This window comes from Amblyomma americanum, chromosome 3, assembly GCF_052857255.1.
Source record: "Amblyomma americanum isolate KBUSLIRL-KWMA chromosome 3, ASM5285725v1, whole genome shotgun sequence".
Taxonomy (NCBI): domain Eukaryota; kingdom Metazoa; phylum Arthropoda; class Arachnida; order Ixodida; family Ixodidae; genus Amblyomma; species Amblyomma americanum.
The window spans coordinates 203,485,824-203,513,327 of NC_135499.1; the positions used below are offsets into that span (position 1 = coordinate 203,485,824).

Sequence of the window (27,504 nt, forward strand, 5' to 3'; positions counted from 1 at the left end):
CGACTACTAGCACGCTTTGGTGCAGGAATGCGTTTAAAAGCTACATTTGTGACTTCCCTTTGTCCGCAGATTTTGGTCCGTGCGTTCTTACACTCTACGAGAAAATGGCTACCTCCGAATGGGCCACTATCACTACCGAGTGCAGACAGAAGTTGAAATAAACAAACGCGAAAGAAAAGGTTTAAAGAAAAGGCATGTCGCAGCAGCCTCTCAGCCGAAGCAATTTCTGCAGCAAGATACCACCAATACTCGACTGCCTCCCTTTCAACTGGTATGCAGGTCTAAAAGCTTATGTGAAATGCACTTTCTCGTGTAATAGTTAGCCTGCAATTAGGGTGACATTAACAGCAACAGCGTCGCTAGAAACTCTCTCTATTTCCGTACACACTGAAGCACAAGAGGAAATCAAAAGATTTTGTTAAAAGACAGCGTAAGAAGAGGGAAATTTTATCTACATACGAATACGCAGTGTCCTCACAGGATGACGAGAGAGACTCTTTGAAACTTGGCAACTTTTTATACTTTTGGAGCGTGCAGAGTGTCTTCCGTTGTTATGCGTCCCCTGTTACGTCCTGGCTCATGTTTGTCGCCACCCTACCACGTCCCATTACCCGCGTTTGCACGTGTTGGTAGTGTCTGCGTTTTTCTCTTCGTGTGTGAAAATTTTTGTCTAGTTAGTCTGTAACACTCATAACACGTCTATAAATATGCTTTTGCCAACACCAGGGAGCTAGTTCCTTGCATTCGCCATACCGATCTCATTTGCAATGCGTGACAGAATAAAAAAATAAATAAATCGAAAACAAAAAATTGGAGGGGAGGCTCAACCTCCACCTTGTGGCTATGATGCCAAAGCGTTAATGAGTTAATGCCCATATATGAGGAATTGGGGATTGTCAACATTAAGTTCATAGGTTCCTGGGAGTCCTCACACCACTCTTTCTGCAATGGTGCAGCAGTTAAGGGATGCGCCCTTTCCCTGCGAGGGCAAGCGATGAACCCGGCGGGCCTTGTGCGACACAAGTTGTGCTTTTTGAGCAACCTCTCGCGATCAATAATTAAGTTAACAACCACCTGCCACGGTGGTCAGTTTGCTCACAATCCGATGGGAAAGTTGTGATGACGCCACAAGGTCACGTAACCTAGGTGGGCCACCTAGGTTGCTTGTCCAGCGAGTGGCCACCTAGGCGACCATGCGCCACCATATTTTTCGCTCACAACACCGACAACGGCGGCGCCGGATTCTCTGGCTAACTAGTCCTTTAATCCATTGCGTAAAAAGAAAGAAAGAAACAAACAAAGAAAGAAAAAATAGAGAAACAAAGAAAGAAAGAAACGCTTGGGAGTCCTCATACTACTCCTAGCGCAGTTGTGCAGCAGTTAAGCGATGCACGACTGCCCTGCGATGGCAGCTGCTGCCACCGATGGGGCTTGGGAGACCCAGGAATGCTCTTCCCGAGCAACCTCTCGCGACCAAGCCTTAATTTAGCTGCCACCTGCCACGGTGGGCAGTTCGGTCACAATCTGCTGGGCAGGTTGTGATGACGTCACAAGGCCACGCGACCTAGGCGGCTCACCTGCCCCCTAGGTTGCTTCTCTTGAGATTTTTCGTGGACATTTCTCTCACGGCCAACTACCTTGACGCCGACGACGACGCCGGCTTTTCTTCGACATGGGACTCTTAACGCTGTCACGTTAAAATGCCTAAACTGTGCTGGCTTGCTTACTTGATATCTTAAAGTGCAAATGAAGAGGTTTTAGAACTCGACTAGCTTAAAGCGGTCGAACGTTTGAAACGTGCAGGTAAAGCATGCGAAGTATTTTTGAGCTGGCTTTTGAAATTGAAGAGTAATCGCCCAATAAAGCCACGACGTCGTTTAGGCTTCTCTGCAGAGGACAGATACGGGCAGATGCAGCAATCATGACGTCACGTACGGTGGCGCTACGTTTACAGCAAAGAAATTGTTGTTTCAAGGTAGAAAACCAACGCCACCGAAAGTAAAGCCCACGAAGGATTGTCTGGCTGCATTGGTCGACGCACGGCAGCATGTGGGAGAAGGCAGCGGTCATCGGCACTTTCAGCAATAATGACGTCTTAACGCGTTTTCCTGCATTTTTCTAGCGCAGTGAGGAGGAGAAGCCTGAACATCGTCGTGGTTTTGATCGGCGATCACATCTTCTTTTTATTCGCTAGCGCAAAACAACTTGGCATGCTTTATTGGGAAGTTTCATGCATTCGAATTCTTGTATAACCTCGAATTCTAGAAAAAAAAACATTTCACGTTTCCTTTAAGGCAAACATGAATTGAAAAAAAACCGTAATTAGGGTAGTTAGTGATATGAGAGGACGGCAATTAGCTCAGTACAATCTTGGCCCTTTCCTTTTATGGAAATGAAAATTTGGGAACCTCTATCCCACTGTTTATTAATTATTGGTTGAAGGAAAGAAATAAATATTCCGGTAACGATTATAGATTGAGCGAAACTTAAATGCCATGGTACTATCTCTACGTTTAACGCCATGGTACTATCTCTACGTTTAACATCAGATCAGAGTCCACGGCGTCGAATTATTCAGTATTCTACAAGCGAAAGCAGCATGCAGCCTATCCTCTCTCGAATGGAGATTTCAGGTTCACCTAAAGCATACTCCCTAGTGAAAACTCCGCATTGCCCTACTTACATTTTTCTTTAGACACTGCGGCTGCCCTATTCGTTTTTGTTGTGCACTGAAACGCGCACTATAAATAGCTAAATGTGCAAATTGGAACATTTTGTTGCGCTAGTTGGCCTGGCAAGCGTCATCAAGATCGACGCGACACAGAGCTCTGACCCGTCTAACGTTCTATCTTCTGATATTTTGTGTGAATCTCGTGTCGTGCTGTAAGCTGCATGACGTGCACATGCTTACTCGAAGCCCCAACGACTTTTGACCAAGGAGGCGTCACGGTCCTTCTTTCACACAGCTCGGGGCTCACCAGGTAAGCGAATCGCCTCTCGACGGTCTCGCGCGTCGAGTCGACGCTGGGGTAGGCGACCACGTGACGTATGATGTTCAGCCTGCGCAGCGCCCTCTCGCGGGAGAAGGCGTCCATCCAGTCGAAGTACTGCGCCATGGCGTGGTGCACGTCGGCGAGAAGCGCCCAGGTGGCGTTCCAGTCGACGGGGCTGACGGTCTGCTCGGTGAGGAACCAGTTGAGCGGATAAGGCGCCATGTCCGACACCAGCTGCAGGCAGTGGTACACGGCCTGCGGACGCGTGCGAGAGGCGTGGTCAGAGCGTCATTTCTGCTGGCGCTTAGGGTTTACTCTGATTGGATCAGTAAAAGATGGTTATGGATTGAAGTAGCCTTTGCTCAATTGGGTTACTAAAAAATTGCTGAAACAAGCCAAGGGATTGCGCGACACAAGACACTGACGCATGAAAAGAATCATCGCGAAATGAATACAAGTAATAGGAGAACTCATTTTGTGTGTCTAGTGTACTGAACTATCCGCATGTTTTGCGCCAGTGCGTTTTATGAGACTTACGAGTAACAAACTCATCGTTGAGATTACTGTTGAAGTGACAGCTGATCCGGATCATGAGAGGGAAATAACTAGAAGCATAAGAATGCGGCGGAGCGCATATGGCAGGTGCTCTAAGATCATGAATGGCAGGTGCTCTAAGATCATGAATAGCAGGTTACCAATATCCCTCAAGAGAAAACTGTACAACAGCTGTATCTTATCGATCTGATTAAGAAACGTCAAAGCATGAGGGCGTCTAACCCTAGAGACAGAATAGAACTAGGAGAGATATCGGAGATAATAAATAAGCGCAAGGTTGCAGACATAAGGAAGTTTAATATGGAGAGAATTGAGCATGCTCTAAAGAACGGAGGCAGTCTAAAAGCGGTGAAGAGGAAGCTACTCATAGGTAAAAACCAGATCTAAGAGACAAGGAGGGCAGTGTCATTAGCAATATGGATAAGATAGCTAAAGTAGCAAAGTAGTAAAGAATAACGCAAAAATACAAAACAAACAACAACATTACAAATAAGAAACAGGGTTCTGAGACTGCGTTTCGTGACGAGTATTTTCCCGATACACTCTACTGATAACCTCGGATGAGCGAGCTCCGCCTCCAATATGAGAGCCTGTGATATGCTTTGCTTATTAGCTATAAGCCATTGTGTCATAAGTCACAGGCACCCGAAAGAGTCAAAACAAAGAAAACATTTGTAGCGCTCTAGGTAAAATTGTTCGCCCTCATCATCGGTGAAGGGAAAGGGAGGCGGTGGTCATGAAGAAGGGAAAGGCTGGCTTTGAGTGGACTGCATCTCCTTGAGTGGACACCTCAACATTGCTGCGAGGGAAGGGATGAAGGGGTGAAAGAGTAGGTTATGCATGGCTGGGTCTAACGCTCCTGCGCCCGGGGCCGTGGTGTCCCTAATTATAACCAAACTCCTGCAGAAGGCAAACAGCCGTATTTGCCAAACAAATCCGGAAGGAGCATTTTAAAATACTGCCCCAGTATGCTCTAAGCGACTACTTACTATTCGAAGCAAGTTTTAATTTTTATTCCCGCAGCAGGCCCAGTCTAATTGAAAAACTCTTGGCTGACGTGGCAAGAGATGCCTTTTGCTGTGCGCTCCTTCAGTCTGCATCAATTGTGAAGGTTATTACTATTATTAATTGGTTTTTGGGAATGGAAATGGCGCAGTATCTGTCTCACATATCGTTGGACGCCTGAACCGCGCCGTAAGAAAAGGGATAAAGGAGGGAGTGAAAGAAGTAAGGAAGAGAGAGGTGCCGTAGTGGATGGCTCCGGAATAATTTCGACCACCTGGGGATCTTTAACGTGCACTGACATTGCACAGCACACGGGCGACTTAGCGTTTTGCCTCCATAAAAACGCAGCCGCCGCGGTCGGGTTCGAACCCGGGAACTCCGGATCAGTAGCCGAGCGACCTAACCACTGAGCCACCGCGGCGGGTTATTGTAAAGGTCGAAAGAATCCTCTTGCGCACGCGGTCTCATTTTCTAGACAGAGCAATATCCTACAATTCTTTCGAAACTTTCAGTGAAAAGTTTTTCAGGCACTCCAGAAAATTCTTTCTCGCTATTCTATACCAGAGGAAAAGCACGGTCTTTCGATTATGCACAATCTATGAAGAAAAACATGAAATGCTAAAATAATAAGTTGTTTTGTGTTGTTAAAGTGTTTCCACAAAATGCTGATATGCGGTTTATTACGATAGCGAGCAACTTAGGTAATACGGAGTACAAAAAAAGAAGAAAGGATGCCCGGCTGCGTTTTTTTCACTCTTTGTATTTTCAAAAACTTGGTATTGAGCCACAGGACTACTTCGAAAGGGACACAACGAGACCTTCATGACACAAACACAGTCATTGTACCAAGCCAATATTTGCCCGCATGAACTTCTACAAATATTCATTTTTCCCGAAAACAATATCTGACTGGAATTCCCTGCCTCATGATTCACCTCTCCTTTCTTCAACCCTTTGAGAGCCTATACATCTGACTGTACGGTCAGAAATGATGATTGTTTATTAACAGTGCATAGTGTGCTTCTTTGTCTGTGTGCCTGTGTTTGGGGTATGTACTTTCACAAAGTGTATTTGCTTTATAACCTTGTTTATGTATGTTAATATTTTTCTTGCCGCAAATTGTAACTTCACCATTGTTGCTGTGATTCCCAGGCATAGTGCTTACTAAGAAATGTATGTACACTCTCCTGCTTGGACCGATTCGGCCTGCAGTATTCTATAAATAAATAAAAAAACGACACCACCACTTTCCACGACCACGACCTTTTCTGGAATAGTTGCTCTTGCTTGCTAAGCAACATTTATTTCTTGGCTGGGTTGTGCGCACATCATTATTGCAAATGCACGCAAGAGAATAACAATCCCAGATTGCATGTCGAGGTAACGTTTCTGAGATTATGAAAGCGATGCATATTCGACATGTAACCAGTGGTGATGCAAGTAGACGCCACTTTGGGCAGCCGACAAGGCGCTTAGAAAGTAAAGTATTTCAAAAGTTTCTTAAGCTGACAGCCAAGTGGCAGAAGGAAGAGGGCTCTCGCTCAGTCGCCTAAGTGTAATAATCCTCTCTGAGTTGTACAAAGCATGGAGTGTTTCGTAAAGCTTTCGCAATTTTTATGCCGAAGATTTCGTAATATTGCATTTAACATTATTGCTTGGTTTTATTATGTCCAACATTATCGAACAGAAATTTAAAAAAATCGCAGAATTTTACAATGCTGGTATAAAAATATTGAAGGTAATGGTACATTCTTCTAATATATATATTAACATTTTTCTTTTAGAGGGTTTACACCGATCACATCGAACATTTAAGACTGCCATAGAAAACCAATGGGGAGCGCTTTTGACGATAGCAAAAGCGTTAGCAGAGAACAAAAAAATGCAACACTGCCGTCCGGTGATCTGCCTATATCTTGATTGTTATAGTGAAATCCCGCATTATCTAAAAAAATGCGTTCATAACTGTAAACGGCTTCCCGCTCAGAATGCTTTTGTTCCTAATGGTTGGGCATGTTATGGGGTTTAACGTCCCAAAGCGATACAGGCTATGAGGGAGGCTCTAGTGGAAGGCTCCGGATAATTTCGACCACCTGGGGTTCTTTAACATGCAATGTAAGGGCCTTCTGCATTTGGCATCTAACGAAATGCGACCGCCGCGGCCAGGATCGAAGCCGCATGTGTCGGGTCAGCAGTCGAGCACCATAGCCACTGAGCCACTGCGGCGGCCGATTTAACATTGTGCTTAATTAGAACTTGTTGCTAGACTAGTTGGTACATGGTTCTTTTTCATACGGCGCATTGTGATTGGAAGAATGATTAATCTGAACTAGCTGGATAAAGACTTGTGCACATTTGTACTGAAGATTACAGCATTCTTTTCAGTTTGCACGTGTTTTCATCTATAATTTATATCACTGTCTTCAAAAGAACGTTTATGAAACTGTAAGGCTTATGATGCACACAGGTTCTCTGTTACTTGTCTTTTGATGCGAGGCCTTATTCAAGAATGCACCACCGAAGGAAAGAACACAGTTGTGACATTCGAGAAATTATAGGGACAAACCTCATAGAAAAGGAACGTGCAGTGTTTGAGTGCGGCATTCAGCAATCTTTTAGATAAAGAAAGGTGGAATTGAAACACGCATGCGTTAAGTTTGTTCGATTTAAGAATGCATTGACCTAAGAATCAGGTCTGTTGAGCTTTGCAGGACTTTGAGATATTTTTTCAGTGCACTCCATGAAAGCTAGCAAGACGAATAGCAGGTTCCACTCTGTCCGAAGGCATTCTTGCGACAATGCAAAGATAATGAAGACGAAACATGCCGCTACACTTATGTGACTAATTTTATGTTCAGAAACATAATCATGCGTATTTCAGTTCTTTGCCTATGGCACGTTCCAAAATTATCAAAAAAATTGGTATAGATTCATTGTTATATAAATAGTGACCGATTATGTTAAGGATGCATATATGCCGAAGTCTAGCGCATGCTCTGGTGCGCACTTAATCGCCAATCGCTGAGGAAACTACTTATTCCTGTGGGATCAAGTGACCCGCCGAATACGGAATGTTTGAAATCATGGAATTCGTTCAAGCAGACAGCTAGAAACAATTCGACATCCACTGAAAGAAAAATTGTTTTTTTTTTTTTGGTGGCGGGTCTGTATGCTAAAGGTTAAGTGGAAAATCGGGACTGAAAAACCTCTAAAACTCAGAAATACACCTACAAGACTTTCTATTAACAGCAAGCGGTACGCGTCTGAAATATTGGAGGCAATCTCAACAGTAATTACCAACCCTCCTATGGCTGCAAGGCCGCACTATTGAACATTTTACACTGAAACGTTTTTGCTCCATAGGAGTTCTGCTCTATGGGCCCATGAAAAATTTCTTGTAGTACTAAAATTTCACTTTTGATGACGTCTAAGGTTTCGGGCATTAGCGGCTCAAGAGCCAACAGGAATTTTGTTTCTTCACGAATTCGAAGAAATGTTTGACTCAGACAAGTTCAACGAACTGCACGGAGACCACGTGGAGTGTTATCAGCTTACCTCCTTTCTCTTATAATGCCCAAAATTACACCGTTTTACCGGTTGCCGTATTGTGACACGATGAATATGAAACCTTTTCTACTCAATTTATGATCAAAATTAGCGTCTACGGTAATCATTCTTTTTTCCTTAAACATCATAAGCTCAACGCTAGTAAGTATAAAATGACGATTACTCAAGGATGAGACACTTTTATAATTTATCCCCCTCCTCTTCAGATTATGGGACGTTGAAGTTGACTTCAATTTTGTGTGTTATGCTGAAGAAGTTTTATACGCCATTATAAGAAGATTCGGCTGCCTACCATAGCTCTTGGCTGTTTGCAAAGCATACAAAAGATGAAACAACTACTCGTGATGCGGTAACGGCTGGCAAGAACTGCTTGTGAGACGTAATATATATAAAAAAAGCATTTGAATATTTGAATCGTTTTTCTTTCACTCCAGGCTTTAATAATATTGAACAAAAACAATTTTCACTTAGCTTTAAAACTGCTTTTTACAGATTGGACCACCATATTTGTATCTGGCTATTATTTGCTCTCAACGTTCAGACAAGAAATGTACCTTTATTATTTCATGTGATTCTACTTGTACTCGCGTTTTGAAGGAACCCGGAAACTACGTATTCATGAATGACATATTATGATCAATGTTCAATGAATTACGTAGTCTGAAATGTGTAATCGCTGAACATAGTGAATTTTGTGCTTATTGCTTTACAATGTGTGCAAATAAATATGCAATTTTTTTGTACTGTATCATACATATTTAGCGCCATTAAGGCAAAGAGTATTAGTAAAATAGAAATAAATAGATTAAACATATTAGCGCCCACGTCATTTGCATTACATTGTCTTGCATATTTTCGCTTAACCAGTGTCCCATGCCGTTGGCCCAGTCAGTTTTTATCACAATAAAATCTACCCAAACTTGGGAATTAAGAGTTTCATAGAATGCTACAAAAGCGTAGTGAACTGTGCAACCAGTGTGTTATGAGCGCGCAAAGTAGAAATGGCTTCAATTAAGTTGCGTTCTGCAAAAAAAAAACGTGCGTCGTGCGTCGAACACCAGTGAACATGCTGTCGACGCTCCGAAATCCACTTTCGTGTCGCAAATATATAACTAATGAAGCGTTCTTTCAGCGATGCTACAAAAGTAACAAAATCTAGCGCCGTTCAGAAACGTGTTTGTTGAGTCAATTGTGCTCGGACAGAGGCTGATTTTTACGTACCAAAATGTCTGGAACCATTACATGTTTATGCCTACTCTTGATGCCAGAAGCTTGAAGTAAATACTGATTACGACAAATTTAGTAATTGTGCAGTTGAGAACACCGTGAACGTAACGAGGCTGACGACTGTACTGAGACGGCAGAATTTCCTGGTATTTCTCATCGCATCGCTTTTCATCGACTGGGCTACGGCCGTCAATCTTGGATCACCTGAAGGTTAAATTTCATCGCCATCAAGCTTATTTCACCACCACTTGTGTCGTGATTAAAGCACTTTATCGAGTGAGAGTCGTGCTGTGTGTGCAGTTTTTCAATCTGTGGTGGAATACATCCCTTCGTGCATTTTCTCCTAAAATTATACCGCTATTTAAGCGATGTGCTCATGCAGTTCATTCTGCGTTTGTTCACTGCTTAGTTATGTTAGGCTAATATTCCTTTATTTTCCTTTATTTTTTTTCTTCTACAGAAAGAGGCAGCCGAGACAAAAGGCTGAAAAACCTGGTGAGGCCTCGGCACCCTAACAGTTTGACAGAGAAGACGAGTGAAATGATAGTAGCAAAACATACATCACAGCACAATTAGTACATAAATGTGTAGAAAAGTTGTACACACGCAAGAGCTGCCGGAAAACAAACTACACAGGGAGAATCAAATGACCAATATAATCACAATTATATATACAAGCAAGATCGATTGCATGCATGCAATGATAAACTGCCGACGTGGGTGATCGATGCCCAACCTCGTATTGGATCTATAACATCCAAAAGTGATTAAAAACGATATCATACCATTGGCACAGCGTTGTCGTAGCCCTTGAAGACCTTGTAGCTGAGGGCTGGCGCTATGTGGTTGGCTAGAACCCAGCCAGCTAAGACCGCGACACCATCTTCCTTGTTGCTGGACTCAAAGAAGTTCACGAACTCTCCGATGTTCCTGTAATCAGCGGCGCCGGCACCGCTTGTTTAAGTAACTCGAAAAGGCGACGTTTCAACAATGATACGTTCCCGTTGATTTGTGCGCTGCACTTACTACACTGAGATCACTCAACAGCCATACAGTCGAGCCCACTTAAAACGAACCTGTTCGATCCCGTGAATTGAGTTCGTTGTATCAGAAGTTCGTAGTAAGTGGACCTGCCTTATGGCAGCCAAAACACTGAAAAGAGTGGCTATTATTTTTTTTAAAATTCCGTTGTGCACGTCTGTTTCTTCAAAGCAGGCTCTTTCAATCCGCTCTCTGAGCTCTCCAGCGGGGTGACGTGTTCCTGGTCAGGACCCCTTCTGCGGACGAGCTTGCTTTAGGGACGCGATAATGCCGATAATGATTTAGGGGTTCGCGGCAACTGGTGGTAGGTCGGCATCCTTGTCTTCAATCCTCGACAAAGTTGTAAGTATGCAGTGACGAAGAGACCGCAGCGCATGCGGCCGCAGACCATACAGTGGCGCCCCCTTGTGAAAAAGGCGTGAACAGCGCATTGGATTCCAGATAACGCGACACCTCGCCGCAGTTACTAGATTTTTGGAGCAACACTTGCGAGGAGCTAAAGCCGCGTAGGCCTACGAACTCAATGGGAATCAGCGCTTTACTCGGAAACCAACGGCTACTTTCTGATTTCAGTTTTCATTGATTGGTACGCATTTGTCGACCGCTTTACACAAGGGTGACGCAGATTGGCTGCATCCCGTCAGCACAATGCCTGCACGCGGCGGCAATTCAAAAGGCGGAGATCCGATTCGGTAGATAACGCATGCCATGTGACCGGATGGGCCAGGAGACACTTTGTGACAGGTATTCAAACTTCTCAGACTGCTGCCACTGGTTGATCACTGGCCGTGTGCAGTAGTTTCGTGTACAACACTGCCTCTGTGTTGTTATTATCACGCTTCTGCTTCTATTTAAAAGCGTTTCCCAGTCGGGACACACGCACGCACTGACTGACCTTGTAGCTGTCTGGGCGCATTCAGCCTGTGGTTAACTGCAATTTCGGTGCCACCATATACATTTTTTTTGCCGGGGTTTAAGGAGATAGGGGGTCGGCACTTCCTTTGTGAGAGATCACGGGAGCTAGGACACGCTTTTCGGTCTGCGCGCTTTTCGGTTTGCGACTTCGGGTGCGAGTTTACGGCGCCTCCTCGTCCGTTATATCCGAGTGGTGCTACCACGGTTTTTCGCTTTGTCTTAGGCGCAGTGCCATAGCGAGGATACACATTTTGACGGTAGCAACACCCTCTTTCGTAATAAGAGGGTATTCGTTGTAACTGCGGGGGTACGAGTTGGCTCGACTATATATGGGAATGAGTGGAGCATATCTGCACTAGTTTGCTGCGCCACACTGGAGCACTAATAATAGCTAGCGTGCTTTGAACACCGTCGTGCTGCAGAACCACAAGGCTGACGCATCTTTGTCACTGCATATTGCATTTTAAAGCAAGGCTACAGCATGTTGCCATTAATTTCAATTCGGTCAAAATACGCTACATAAATAAAGTAGAAAATAGAAGCAAAAATAAATAAGAAATAGTGGGACGTAAGCAGAATAGGACAGCAGTACTCATGGTTGTGGTCATTTAAAACTAACAAGTTGGATGATTAGCGTCATGTGAGATTGTTACGGCTAATCAGAAATGGACACATTGGTCAGACCCAAGTTCTTCACGAGAGGGACTCCAAATAAACAGTGCATGGAGTTTACACACGAAATTTTTACGACAAATTTCGTTGCACGCGGTTCGACATTGCGAACATGAGCAGGAGGACGACTTTAGTGCTTGTGGTCGCATGTGACGGCCAGTGGATTTCGGTGCAGTTTGCTAAGCGATGGAGTGACAATACATCCGTGAAGATTGATTTAATAGACGCCTACTTTGATTAACACGCACTCTTCATCATCACTGAGGGAGAGAGTCGTCTCTGCCACTGACTTGCAAGCTACGGTAAACAGACATATCTGGAGCCTGCCACCTGAGTTTGAGAGCTGCACGTCTATTAAACTATTTTGCACTTCACTTTTTACCCCTGCAAGGCTTGCATAGGCTTACATACTGCACTAGAGCTTCGTCGAGCAAGTGCATCTCACTGTCCAGGCCAAGCTCCACCCCGTCCGGCAGGTGGCGGTTGATGGTGTCCACCCAACGCTCCGAGGTTATTTGGCTCCGAGTGAGGTACTCCACGTCTGCGAGCACAGCGGAAGTAAATTTTCACCCAGTTTATATGGTAAGTTATTTTTATTCACTAAGCCACTATTCGCCACCTATGCATCGAACAACACTTGGTCTTAGTGCACCCCGGTAGATTTGCCTCCTGCACGGTATCAAACAGGCGTGTTAGAAAAAGAGCGTTTTAAGAATTCACCACCGTCACCACTTTGCGAGTGGCTGGTGCGGTCTTAAAGTTTCTCCTGAGATATGCCAGAGTTTTGGTTAATGTAAGGATATAACACCACCCCGATCACATCGGAAGTGTTCTTGCAGTGTTGATGCATTGGGGATCTGTGCATCCGTTAGTGCACACAAAGACCTTCTATGTCTTGTGCGAAAAAAGAATATGACAGGACTTTCAACAAATAAATACAAATACCGTTATTTCAACATCAGGGATGTTAGAGGTGCACCAAAAAAGCCTATGACGGACTTGACAGAGGGGCGCACCCCCGTACATAAAAACCGGCAGCAACAGAACACGGACAGAATAAAAAAGGGAGACTACAGTGCATAGGTAAACATCATAATCAATAATAATTAGTGAACTCCCTCTTGCAATAATAACTAAGTAAAGTCGGCTGAATTTACACGAAACGCTCAGGGACACTGAGGAATGAAAAACGAAGAATAATAAGAAAAGAAAAAGGAAGACAGGAAGAGAAAACTTGCAGCAAGAAACAAAACCGTATCCTTAGGTCCTCAGGGCTCATTGCGCCGATTAAGAAAAGTCGGAAATATATGTCGGAGCATTTGGCGACCGTAATTAGCACGAAAGAATAGCACATACCAGACGTCATTGTTACGTGTTGGGTAGTAATTAGCTTTGGGCCGTAAGTTCGCTGTGCCATCAAAAAATGCGTCATAATTTTTCCGTTTTCTTTCATATCGTTTACTTAGAAATAAATTATATAGGTCATTACATGGAGTTACATTGTATGATGCGAAAAAACGTTTAGTGTGAGCAGTAAACGGGGCATTTGCAATCATACGAATGACCCTTTTCTGTGTTTTCTGTAACTGGCAGCACGAAAAAAGGGATAATTAGGATGCATTTAGACTTCATCCAGCCGTGCACCACGTGAGTCGTTGTCGATTATTAGTCGCTAATTAAAAGAATTAGTAGACGCATCGCTTATTGCCAGGACAAGCAGATTTTCGAGACTGCCTAGCAGTAGACTTAGACTGACGCGAAAGCATGTGTAGAGCTTGGATGGTTACGTATTGCATCAGTGACAGCGCGACTAGTCTGTGCAGATAGTGCTTTGTGCATTTTATAGCCCTGTAGAAATTGAAAATTAGGTTGCTGAAAAATTTAACTCGCTCACACTGCATCGCAGGTTGTACAGTATAAAAAAAAAAGCTTTTTTCTTCTGTTAGCTGTAGTTATAGCGGCACAAATCTAAGTTGTCAAAATTATTCAAGTGATTATTAAGATTGACTTTAGTTAGACGCAACTGCTTTTCACCTATCCAAAGTTATAATTGGTATAATTGGTTTTTTTGGGGAAAGGAAATGGCGCAGTATTTGTCTCATATATCGGTGGACACCTGAACCACGCCATGAGGGAAGGAATAGACAGAAATAGGTGCCGTAGTGGAGGGCTCCGGAATAATTTCGACCACCTGGAGATCTTTAACGTGCCCTGACATAGCACAGCACACGGGCCCCTTAGCGTTTCGCCTCCATCAAAACGAAGCCGCCGCGGTCGGGTTAGCACCCGGGAACTCCTGATCAGTAGCCGAGGGCTCTAACCACTGAACCGCCGCATGATGCCAGAGTTTCCAGCTTGACCTGTACACGAAGAAATTGGAGCAGCGCGAGAAAAAAAAAACGCAGGCTGGACAGTTAAAGCAACAAAAACAGAGAGGCACTCATCTTTACTTCGATACATTTTTATACGTGTAAAAAAAAATTTGAGTCTTTCGCCTAAGGTGAATGATTACAGATCATTATTTTTCAAATAACTTCAGCATTCCTATCTGCGAGGCCGAAACATTGGTATTCAGTGAGTTGATGATAAATATGGTGCCACCCCCATCACTCTTGTTCGGGAACTTCAGGTCATTTATTTTTTGCAAGTACAAGAATTTCCATTGGTAAGCAGGTCCAAGCGTGGAACGGATCTGCACAATACTATTGAGAAAGTACTCATACGCTCACCAACACCGACCAAGAATCTTGTCCGTCCGATCTTGTGCCGATATCAAGCAACTGCGACGCCATGTTAAGTTAAAAAAACCAAAACACATAGATATGTCCTCATTTGGCCCGGCCAACCTCGAATTTGACCATGCCCAACGCGAATGTGACCTCGAATTTTGGCCCTGGCTATTTCTAAAATTTGGCCATCCCCAAAATTTGACCTCGGCCGATTCGAACCGAAATCGATGTCCAGCCATAACTGACCATGTCCAACACGATGGTAACCTCCAAATTTTGCCCGGACCATTTCAAGAATTTGGCCCGGGCCACCCCCAAATTTTGACCTTGGTCGATTTTCAGCAAAATCGATGTCCAACCATAATTGACCGTACCCAACAGGATGGTGCCCTCCAAATTTGGCCTTAGTCATTTCCAAAATTTGGCCTGGGCTACCCCTGTAATTTGACCTTAGCCGATTTGCACCAAAATCAATACCCAACCATAATCGAGCGCTCCCAAAACGATGACGACCTCGAAACTTGGCTCGGGCCATTTTCAAAATTTGGCCCTGGCCACCTTCGAAATATCACCTTTCCCGATTTGCACCAAAATCGATACCCAACCACAATCGACCGTGGCTATCACGATGGTGGCCTCCAAATTTTGTCTATGTCATTTCCGAAAATTGGCCTTGGCCACCCCGAATTTTGACCTTGGCCGGATATATAAAAAAAAACAGTGTTTACGCACTATAGCCGATTTTATGTTTCGGTTTCGAAACTTGATGCTAAGGGAAGAAACGTACAATGCGGTATTACGGTATTGCTATGAAGTAACTAGTAGGTATACAGCAATTAAAGTAAGTAAAAAGCAGCAACAGTGGCTTTGAATTGCATGTAGGTCACAAGCACAGTTCCCTGAGTGCTTTCTGAGTGAATTGCTCTGATAGGCGTAAACTAGCCAGGTAGAGGATTTTTTTGCGCGACAACTCTACGGTAAAGAGCAAAGGAGCACACCAGGGTTGAACGGGATAGCGTTGCCGGCGCTAGGTCTCCATGGTCTGTGACGGAGCAATTGCTGCAGTATACCGCCTAACAATGACCTTATGCTCAGTTGCTTGCTGCCAGGCGAACAATTTCTCTCTAAGAGAAGCAGGGCGCACAGCCTGTTAGCATGCGTACCAGCATCAAGCGCGGGTGTGAACCGAAACAAAGCGATCGATAAAGTTCCTCACCACACACATCACGTCGTCGTCAACGGGAAGTCACGGTGCCAGCCTGCCCCGTTTTCTAGATTGCATTGCCAACACTTCGTTCTAGCCAAGGCGCGCCTACGTATATTCTCAGGATGCAGATTATCAACGCTAGAAATACAGTGCCGTCTTCAGACGTTTTGTTTGTTTATTTTTTAATCGAAAGTCAATGGCAACGGCTAAATCTGACCCTGAAAGAAAAGAACCTACTCAGGTATTGAATGACCATGTTAACGCAGTTGCATGCTGCTCGAAAGTAAGACAAGCTTAGAAAAGCTGACGGAAGAATTGGAGAAAGCGCTTACGAAAATAAACAGTGCTGAGTTATATTGCGCTCACTAAAGACGCGCCCTATTACGAAAGCTAGGAATGACACCGGATAAACTGGGGCAGAACTTCCAGGTTGTTTCAACGCAGGCCCACTTCTTTATCTCCTGGCGACTTGGGCGCTTTGAGCGACCAGTGCATGGATGCCGGAATATCACAAACCGTCCTTCGTTATTAAATGCTGCTTCTCACAAATGACGTTGCGAATACTTCTCCGAAACTCACGTTGTCATAGATGTGTCACGTACGAGCGTGTTATGCGTAAAACTGCGCAATGCAAGAACCAAACAAAAATGAACAAAACCCCAATTCCGATGCAGGAACAATTTGGTTAATAACGCGAGAGCGTTTTCTAAGAGAAAGCATTTGTTTTATATGCGAGCGTAATAAAGACACCAGTCTCTGTCTACGATTCTTTAATGACAGATTATTTGCTTGGAAAGCAATTAATAGGTCATAGGGAGCTCCAAGATGTTGATGGGGAACACCAGCAGCGCGCGTCCAGTGATGCTTGCAGCATCGTCAGGTAATGACCACATGCGCTGAGGAGCAGTGGCGAGACGCGCATGCGTCCATTCCTGTGAGATGCCAGGGTTACGAACAGCATTCGTCCCTTTCGTCGCCGTATCGGCCTCGAATATGCTTGAAGAATTCGTCGGCACTACTACCGTGAGTTCTGGTAAACAGCCTACCGCTCTTAATGTCTAAAAGTCAAAATTCTCGGCTTTGTGGACTAAACAGTGTTATCTTTATCAGTATCGCGAGAAAACGTTAGAGATCATTGCGGCTACCTGCACTGGAGGATTTCGAAAGCATTGACGCCACCTCGACACTCGTCGCCTCTCTTTGCGCCTCTTTGAGTCCACTGACGTTTGCTTCCAGTTAACTAATTAATCTATGTCAAGCAAACATCTAGTTCGATTAATTATCACTCTTCAACCGCATTTCAATCATTTTCAAACTTTATTTTCAGTTATTTGCCTGTTTTTCCACTATTTTTGCGTCCACGGATGTTTTCCCGTCCACTCACTATATCGACGACCGCGCTATTTCGACGTTTTTTACATTATTAGCTCTAATTAATAACTAATCATCCCACTGACATGAAATTTTTTGCGCATCATCCTCACATCGTCCTCTGTCGATCACAACCATTAGTTTGATGCTACCTCTTGTGGGAACATCACAATCGCTGCGGACACGTTTTGGTGCCGTGCTTTGGTGGCACAACCCCGTCGACACAGCCTAGAAATGCTTTCGCATTAATATATCATGAAATGCCCAAAGCTATTCTATGTACCGGGGCGAACAACGTACCAGGTGAAGACTGTGTAGTGAAAATTACGGGGACGGTAGACGACCACGCTAACGCTACGCATTGTCTCTGTGGTGCTGTCAGCCACGCGAAGTTTCGCCCGGCACCGCACAATGCCGGCGGGGAGAAGACGCCTTCTATCTTTTAATTCACAAGCATGCTCTACGAAGAGATCAACGCCTTCGTTCCTCGTCACCGCGGTGCTGCACGTGCTGCACGTGCGCATAACTAAGTGTTACTGCAAGTGAAACTGCTGTTCGTATTACTAGCAGTGCGGTACTTTGTTCCCACCAAAAAACTAGAAAACTGTACTTTTTGTTATCGCGCTGAACTACGTTGGGCGGCGGCTAAAAAGGCGTCAAGTATTGTGCCGCTTTTAACGTGCAAACGTAGCAAAAAAGACTGCATTTTTCCCGGAACTGTGTATCAGAGGCACGACTGAGATTCGCTGCAGGCTAGACTCGCTCTGCGAGGTCACTGGATAAACTATTCGAAAGGGCTCTGCAACCCAATCCAAGCTGCTGCCTTTATTCTAGCGTGCATGTCTTTTAACCCTGGTTTATTCGCTTATGACTTTCATATTTCAGGGTGAACACACTTACGTGCAGCATCTGAAAGCACGTTTCGGAATTCAGTTGCAGACTAGCCACCACAAAATGCTTATAAATAGATAAAAATCACAACAAAAATAAGCTAGTAAACAAGAAAATTATTCATTTTAATGCATTCTGCTTTGAACTGTAGTGTTGTGTTCCACGAACATGAACGCATTTTCAACTGGAGAAACATAAGGTTTTCTGTTTCCGACGCTCTGTGAGACGCTTTTACAGTCGCGCTAGTCAAAGAGAAAAAAAAAATGTAGACTGCAAAATACTGCAATTTTGATATCGCTTTCGTCTGGATAGATGAGATGTTATAGACACTCCTTAAAACCACGCTAAACAAGGCACCAACGCGAACCTTTCTAGCGGAAGATTCGAAAGAGATCTCCGAAAAAGCATCTGCACAAAAATGATGGTTGCAGTATATGTGTCGCTTTATTGTCCTCGTATGTAACGACGGAAGTGTTGTTTACTTTGCGATACGCGGAATAAATAGCATTTGTGTTTCTCGCGTGGTAGACCTTTGTGTTTGGTGAAACGAAGGCGAGGTAAGCAAAGCAAGACTCGTTCTTGTCATTAAAAATGAATGCAAGAAGGTTGTGCTCACGTTCACTAGGACGTAACGATAGCGCGCACGACTTTACTGGATTTGTGAAAACTGTAATGCGTAAACAAAAGTTCTTTCTTCCTGTTTTCATGCGGATAGTTTGGTCGTACACAATGCGAAAGCGACTTCATTTCAGGCTGTAGTTGCGACAGACTGAGCATACGCTGGAATGTTTAGCTACGAACGATGTTCGTTTTGTTGTTGCACAGTTCGCGCTCTCTTGCTTCCGCTTTTTCAGTGTAGGGAGGGGGGAGGGGGTGCACCCTTTTTTCAAGACAGTCATAGGTTTTTTGGGCGCACCCTTAATACCCTAGATTTTGAAATAAGGGTATTTGTATTTGTTGCTGGCGCGTTACTCTCAAATCAGGTGTTCTACACGAGAACTCCCTTTATGTCTTAGCATACTCTGTTTTATTATTATTATTTTACAGAAATTCCTGCATTCCTACATTTTGCATCAAGAGTAATAAGAAGCATATACTTCTTATTGATAACATCACCTGCGGCTTCAGAATTGAAATCATCATTTTTAATTCCTTCAACCCAACTCCAAAAACCTGATCGATACAAAATGTTTCCCCTAGGACGGTTGGTAGTTTATAAAAATAAATTTCTGAGACAAAGCTTTTTATTCCTTACAGTTTTGTCGCCGGCGGTGGCCAGAAGGGAACAACTTATACGTGTGAATTACCAAGTTAACGAACTAAAATATAAAAATTAACATTTTAACTATAACAGTTAGGCTCCTCATTTATCATCCCTACCTGCCGGAACACCTGGTGTTGTGGCGGCATATAGCAGTTCAATTCAATTCGTTTCAAATGCGCGAGCTGCTTATGCAGAAATGCACACATATTGACAGCCACCACAACTGCTGTGCCTGCATACCAGAGTTGTGCATTAGGAGGGTTTTAGGGATCGCCAGTCATCTCCAAGCAATGCAAGCGCTGACGGAAGGTAAACATGCCAAGATGTTTCGTCAGCAATGGGTACATTTGAACAATCACCACTGGCTAGGAACTTAGTGTTCGACTCATAAATTCGAACTGGCACGCTCTCTTCAGGGCAGGCACTACGTGCGAGCCTTGTTGTACGGCGTGGTTAGGGAGGGAACAAGCACAGAATCGGGTTTTGGGAGGCCGTCATCAATTAGCGCCCTAAATTGATGCTGGTATACCTTATTGATTGGGTGAACAAACACAGATGAGCTTATAATGAGCTGCTTAAACGGCCAATTCGTTTTGCGAAGTAGAGAGCGCGGGAAGAAAAGGACGCGGTGCGAGATGTTGACCAGTCTCCTGCTCTGCTTGCGTCAACGTACCTCCAAGCGACCCGTGTTTTTCGCGCTGCCTGCTTCGTGATGATTGAATTCCAACCGATCAGAACATACACCTTGGGAATGAACAAGTTATTCATCATCATAAGCCTGACTACACCCACTGCAGGGCAAAGGCCTCTCCCATGTCTTTCCAATTAACCCGCTCCTTTGCCAGCTGTGCCCACCCTATGCCTGCGAACTTCCTAATTTCATCTGCCCACCTAACCTTCTGCCGCCCCTTGCTACGCTTGCCTTTTCTTGGAATCCACTGCTTTACCCTTAAGGACCAGCGGTTATCCTGCCTTCGCATTATATTCCTTACACAAGCCCGCTTCTTCCTCTTGACTTCGACAGGGATGTCATTAACCCGCGTTTGTTCCCTCACCCACTCTGCCCGCTTCCGGTCTCTTAACGTTACACTCATTATTTTTCTTTCCACGGCTCACTGTGTTGTCCTTAACTTAAGCTGAATCCTTTTAGTTAGCCTCCACGTTTCTGCCCCGTAGGTGAGTACCGGTAAGATACAGCTGTTGCGTACTTTTGTCTTGAGGGATATTGGTAACCTGCTATTCATGATCTGAAAGAACCTGCCATATGCGCTACACCCCATTCTTATCCTTCTAGTTATTTCCCTCTCATAATCCGGATCAGCTGTCACTACCTGCTCAAAGTATTATTTACCACTTCCAGCATCTCGTTGTGAACTGCTGTTTCCTTGCTAGACTGTTGAACATTACTTTGGCTTTCTGCATGCTAATTTTTAGGTACACCGTTTTGATCTGCCTGTCTAAATCATAGATCATGCTTTGCAATTCACGTTATTGACACGTTATTGTCAAGAAACAAACTGGAGTTCCAGAAACTCATTAACCTGGTGGCGGCAACTATCGTCCGGCAAAGGTTGACCAGAAGATTGGATTGCAAAACATTTATTTTGTCAGAAGGCGAAATCTATATGATACGTCTAGGTGGCTATCGGTGCACTGCTGACAGCGATTAGAGTAGCAGATTCAATGGTCCAGGTTTGAACGAAATTAAAATTTCTCAGGTAATCTGTAAACGTGGCGAAAGTTTCGATTTTACGGAATACTGAATAAATTATCCCAAGGCATTGAAACAATATGCAACCTCAGCATCAAACTTCGGGCTAGTTCTTACGGTTTCGTATTATCGGTTGTTGCCACGACTGGCTCACGAATCTGCGTCCTCAGTTTTTGACCCCATGCTTTAAGAAAACAACTGCTCAAATCTGGTAAGAAGAACCCTGATTAAAATTTCGGCTTTGTGCACGTATTCCTTTCGATGTTTTGTTCTCAGTAGATCTTATAATTAGCTCTTGTGGCTACTTGTTATAAGTGCCAGTCGAGGCGAGTGAGTGCAATTTTCTCCTTGACGTTTCCACACCCGAACTCTATCTTCATCAATGCGGTTACTTCCCTCTACAACACGTATTACTGGCGTCTAAAAAAGCTTTCACTCTCCCTTCCTGTTGGCCATTCACACCGAAGTGGTTAAAAAAAAGAGAAATAAAGGGAATGAAATTATGCCAGGCAACACGGACAGGGAGGCAAAATGTAGTCAGAATTGTGAAAGAAAAACAGCTTTGTTTTGGTTGAGCTAAATGACACGCGGGACCTTTTTTGTATTGTGTACACCCCCCCCCCCCCCCCCCCGCCTCCTTATTTTTTGACGGACCCTGACGTCGAACAAAACAGCAAAAAAGGGTAACAAAGATGCTAAAAGTGATAAGAACAAGGGCGGCAGCGAATGAATGTTTAACAGCGCCTGGGAAAGTGCTCATCCGGTGGGTTTTTTCAGACTCACGTCGTCATTTTTTTAGCAGCGCCTGGGAAAGTGCTAATCCGGTGGAATTTTTCGGAACCATGTCGTCATTTTTTTAGCATGTTAGAGTCCAGCAGGTGAAAACAACCGCTCTCCCTCCCCCCCGCCCCCCCCCCCCTCCCCCCTCTGCCCGGCCGTTTTGCTTTTTGCTTAAATATCGACTTTTTAGACAAGTGATGCAATATAAGTCAAGAAATAAAGATAGCGAGAAGTTATCCGAAAGATATTCCTTTTTCGCCGTCGTGTACAGAAAGAAAATAAAAAGAAAAAGATTACAGCACAACATAAAGATGAAGAAACGGCCCTTCCCGGCTCTAGAACATGACCCTTATTTCGATCCTTTCAGCGCCGCTGGTTATTCAGACAGCTGCCTTCGTATGCGTGAAAGCCACGCAGATTTCTGTTCTTGCCTACGCTAAGGTGAAAAAATGAACATAGAAGAAAAATCACACAACAGGTAAAATTTGAGTTCAGCGGCACGCTAAGCCACACGAATAACACGTGCCTAGCCGCTGAACCGCTGAGCCTGCTATATGCGATCAGGGGAGATTTTGCTGCACTTAACTGCTCTTCTGGAAATGGAAAGCCATGAAAATAGGCTCAAGGCCGCTTGACGTGTCGAAATGAGTGACTGCTGTCGTCAAAATTTTATTGGTGCAGAAGATCCTGAAGGAGCATACGCCTGATCGTTCGTTGCACCCACAAGTGTCTCACCTTTATTTCTTTTTATCCTGCGCGCTTTTTAAACAGTTTTTCGGCCGAATAGTGCGAGGTGAAGCAACACAAGCTTTACTTTTTTTTTTCAAATGCAAAAGCATAGGAAGAGCATACGAGGATAAAACGCCGAAAGGGGATATGTTTGAGGGCATATGCAAAGCTGTGATTAGAGCGTGCCTAAGCATATTTTGCGAGGCTTCACTGCACTACGAGACTCGGGCGCGACAAAACTGAAGACCGCCTTCAAATGGCTCACACAGAAGCGCGAGAATATCACCATAAATTTGGAATGGCAGCTACGGTGGTCAACAAGGGTAAACAGAATTGTCGAAGTAGTACTCCGCGCAACCAATAGCGCACAACGCAATTTAAAGCTTGTGGAAGAAGTACGAAAGCGATCTATAGAATGCCAAGGCAGGTTACTTAAGACGCACACGAGAAGAAACAATGGCTCCACTACATATTAAGCGGTGAGGCACTAGCTGAAAACAAGATTTTGATGAACGCCTGCGCGTAGTACTCAAGCCTCCAGACTGGTACTCGATGGTCGCGTGAGGTATTATCTTAGCGGTATTTTCCGAGTAAGCTTTACATTTTTGCAGTAGCAGCGAATCAGCTGGTCGTAGTTCCAATTGGTTGAGCCGCTGGTATCTGGGAGTATTACGACTTTTGCTTCGAAAAGCTCGAGGACGCACCCTAAAATTTTGAGAAAATAGAGAGTACTTCGGCCTTCCGACGACTGGAGCTGTTGCAGTAGCCTACCGAGCAAAGACATAGCAAAATGAAGCCAAGTATTGAGCGGTGATTATTTCTTTTGGTGTCTGAACATTGTACCAACGTAGGACCCTCTAGTGTTCTCCTTCCACTGTCAATACTAGTATGTACTTTAGTGGCCTCCCGGCCAATATGAACTCTTCCCAGTTGGCGAAATTGAATCAATTTTGTTGCCAAAGTAATCTTTTGTCGACTGTGCGGTAACACAATAGTAAAACGTATGTTAGTTGCTTTAAGAGTAGTTGCCATATACGTGAGTGCCGTTCTTACTGCTAGATCTTTGAATTTCTCATTTCGGAGCGTAAGCGAAATGTAATCCAGATAATTATCTTTCTATTTTATTTTTACCCCCAAAAAGGTCCCCAAAAATTAAATTAATCAGTGAAATGCCATACTATGAGCACAAATTGAAATCTTGAAGAAGCACTCTTCTATTTGTGTCAGCCGTAGCAAGGGAGAACCGTAATTAATGCTATTACCTGAAAAGCCATGCCCAACGCGAGATACGCGACTAGTTTCTTGTTCATATCACCTCGATAACAGTTGCACCCTTCGCCTGTTTATACATCTATAGTACAGTAAATAAGGGCCTGCGGCTGCTGACAGTGAGCGGGCTTTCGCGAGCTTTTGTTTTTGGTGAAATAGACAATGGCTACGTTAAAGCTAGCCCGCCGGAAGCACCTGGGTCAGAGCAATTTCATAGCACCCGACAACTTTGTAATAAACAACTGAGTTTTAAAGGTGTATTTAAAAAGTAATTATTTAATGTGAACTAATTATTAAATAGGCAGAACTAAAAATACTGACCGGTACTGTACACAACGCCTTACAAGTTCCACTTGATTTAAGTTCAGAAGAACGCTTTGTTTTTTTTTAATCTTTATCAATTTTTAGCTGGGGCAATCTGTGTAAAACAGATGGCCAATAAACAGAAATAACTTATGTCCTTGTTACAAGGTCTAACCAAGCTAGGACGTACACAGTACTGGCGCATGAACATCTGCGATTTTTTCGTAGTAATTAATAGACAAGCGAGACACGTTTGCAAAATTGTGCAGAAGGATGTATTTCATTCGTATGAGCTACACCAGCAATAGTATGACCACTTGAGTGAAATGTGCTGTCGGGCTGGTTGGTTTGACATGACTTTTGCAGCAGCGCAAAGTAACAAGAAAAGGACGACACACTAAAGCGCACTGTCTCTGTCGTTCATGAGTCGCCCTTGTCTCGCGTATAGTTACTTCGCCTCTGCTAAAAAATGTAGGGGACACCCACTGCCTCCCTTCACTGAGCTTGGCGAACACGTGGCACGAAGTTTAGCGGTCGGCTCAAGGACGAAAAATTTTGCGGATGATTGAGGAGCTTTCTTACTAGTCCTGATAGCTCGCGTTGTTCATACAGAGTTGACTTTAACCAGTCATGTATGGGCTGTAGCAGTCATGATGCACGCCCACTAGTAGTGGTCCATTAAAGCAATTATAAGCAAGCGGGCAGATATGAGGCACTGAGACCATTAATTTTTTATCTGCAGTGGTGCTTCCCAGTCCTTATCGGCAGGAGAAATCAAATTTACTTCCAAACTAATTTTCACAAAACTCGTGAGCCTCTTAATGCGCTTTTTTGTGTGTGTTACATCCATGTTGCTTGACTTTTTTATTGTCGTGATAGCTATTGAAAGTGGGAAGCCTGATCGTGCTGGTAAAAGGTAGAAGTGAGCAATGTGCTGTTTCGCGCGTTATAACGTGGCTTTCTTTTCCGTTCCAGAGAGTAACTTATGAAGCGAAAAGCCGTCAATGCTTTCACGTGAATTTCATCCCGCAGTGTATCGAAAGCGCAGACGTCCTTAAACAAAAAAAAGGAAAAGAAAAAAATGGCGTGCCCTCACTGCGTTTATGGTCGACGATGTTTAGCAGCCGCCGGACGAGCAACACGAGAAAATCAGACGCCTATGAGGCCGCCATAGTGTGGCGTACAGGCCAACAGGACAACAACGGTGCTGAGCATTTCATATAAATATGGTCTATAGACAGTCTATAGACTTCTTACAGACTCTATTGCCTTCCTATAGGTATTTAATTTTGTCCATTCATGTTCTTCAGACTGTCTATAGACAAAAATCTACTAAATGTGCATGGCTATAAATCTATAGATTGTCAATAGACTGTCCGTAGGATTTGTATTGCCTATAGACTGTTCTCTAGGATTTGTCTATAGAGAGTCTAAATATTTTAGACACTAGTCTATGGACCGTTTATAGACTTCTAAAGAAAGTTTTTGTAAGGGCAAGACGCACGAACTTATGTGAAATCCAAGAGAACAGCAGCGCAACTAACAAAGCACAAGAAAAAACACGACACGTGTGCTTCACCAACTGTTTATTTCACAGAAAAGAGGCTTATTTATAACACGAAACTCAGGAACGTTACACATCGCATGATCGCTTCGAACACAGCCTGCAACGCGAATGATTGCAAACGCATGAATAACGCTCCTAATTGCTTCTTTCGCTTTGTCACGTTCTTTATTGTGCTGTGTTGCGCTGCTCTTATCTAGCATCATGCGTCAACTCGGCGAACAATCAGTTATTGTTATGTAGAATCGTTCCGATTTAGTTCTTTTTATTGTCCTCGAAAAAGTTAAGACGCCGTCTCTATCAAAAGCAGCATAATTTGTTTTTCTGCACTGAAACCACTAAAATTAAAGTGTGACCATATTTAAGCTCTCAAAACATTGTAGTGGCTGCCCACGGATTTGGTCCACAATAAATTAGTGCTCAGGGGCCTGACTCTACGGGATCTTCAGTTCGCGTAAACGTCGCTAATTGTTCGCTACCGCTATTGTAATAACCATGACAATTTTCCGAAATATCTAGAAATTCTTCACATTTTCGCCCAACTAGCCTCCCTTCTCCTCCCGCTTTCTCCTCCAGAGTCAAGAAATGAGAGGAAGACTGGAGTGAATTCCAATTACGTATTCAAATCAATTTCTGATCAAGTTTGCTCTTTTCGGAGCAAGCTTACTCCGATGGCAGAACAGAATAATGGGTCGCGTGTTTGTGTGGTTAAGATCTTTCACCAGTTTTCAAAGATTTTTCACAACTTCAGCTAATTGGAAATTTTTTATTACACTAACCTTCACGGTCACCCCTTAGTATTCATTATCCTTGCATGCATATTCTAGGCTGTGCAATGCCAGACGCGGTTCCAACCACGATCTGTATTAACTTCTTGGTGTGTTGGTACGGGAAGCGGGAAGGTATCGCTCGCTGGATTCACTGCCGAAAGGAGGAGCTGTAACCAGCAGGGCTTGCACCAAGCTACACACGCAAGCCCCCTATTCCCGCAAGCTCTTGCAAGCTCAAAACCTTTCTTTTTTTATAGTATCAGGCCACATTACTCATTACAAATACGTACAAATGCAGGAGCAGTAATGTCGCATGGGAATTAGAAGTAGGGTTCGGAAGTCCATTTCCGGGAGACGATAATCTGGGTAAGCAGGATTTGGTCGGCTCTAAAATTGGAAACTAAAAGTAGGTGGCTGTAATGGAAGTAGTCTCATCTTATGAAAAAAAAACAACAACTATGGCATTTGGAAAGAATAGCAGTCTTCTCGTTGCGTTTTTAATGAGCTGTGTAATGAATTTAGATAACGCAGGCGTTTTCCACATTACGTGTGAAGCTGCACGTTACCCGTGTTAGGCCGGCAATTCTAAGACCCGTTTTTTTTTTCCACCCGATGCAAATGATCCAGGCTCTTTCGCGGCTTTCAGGGCATACTTTGGTTCTCAACTTTTCAAGGCAAATTTTGGTCAACACCTCCCATGGGCTCACATCGCTAAAAGTAAGAGGGTAAAAAGAGATCTCGTGCTTTGTTCTGAGTGGATATATGCGTGCAAAGAACTTGAAGGAGTGCTTTTTATACTACTTTTTGTCCGTAAACTCGCGTACATGCAAAACAGAGTTCGTAAATGACGTTCACTTTCTGTAAGATAAGTTGGAATTTTGAATATGTTGCTTAAGTTGCGTGATCAGGCTAAACATAGTGTCTTTTTTCCGGTAAACAAT

At 43.9% G+C, this 27,504-nt stretch overlaps 1 protein-coding gene across 1 annotated transcript in view; it reads right to left on the reverse strand.

Annotated features, from left to right (window-relative positions):
- LOC144124353 (neprilysin-11-like) overlaps positions 1-27,504 on the reverse strand; it is an 81,456-nt gene that overhangs the window by 30,212 nt on the left and 23,740 nt on the right. Inside the window, exons 4-6 of the mRNA XM_077656984.1 lie at positions 12,387-12,516; positions 10,133-10,277; positions 2,979-3,248 (exon numbers count right to left, since the gene is read on the reverse strand). Of these exons, the coding sequence (XP_077513110.1) occupies positions 2,979-3,248; positions 10,133-10,277; positions 12,387-12,516 (545 nt within the window). The remainder of the gene's footprint in view (positions 1-2,978; positions 3,249-10,132; positions 10,278-12,386; positions 12,517-27,504) is intronic.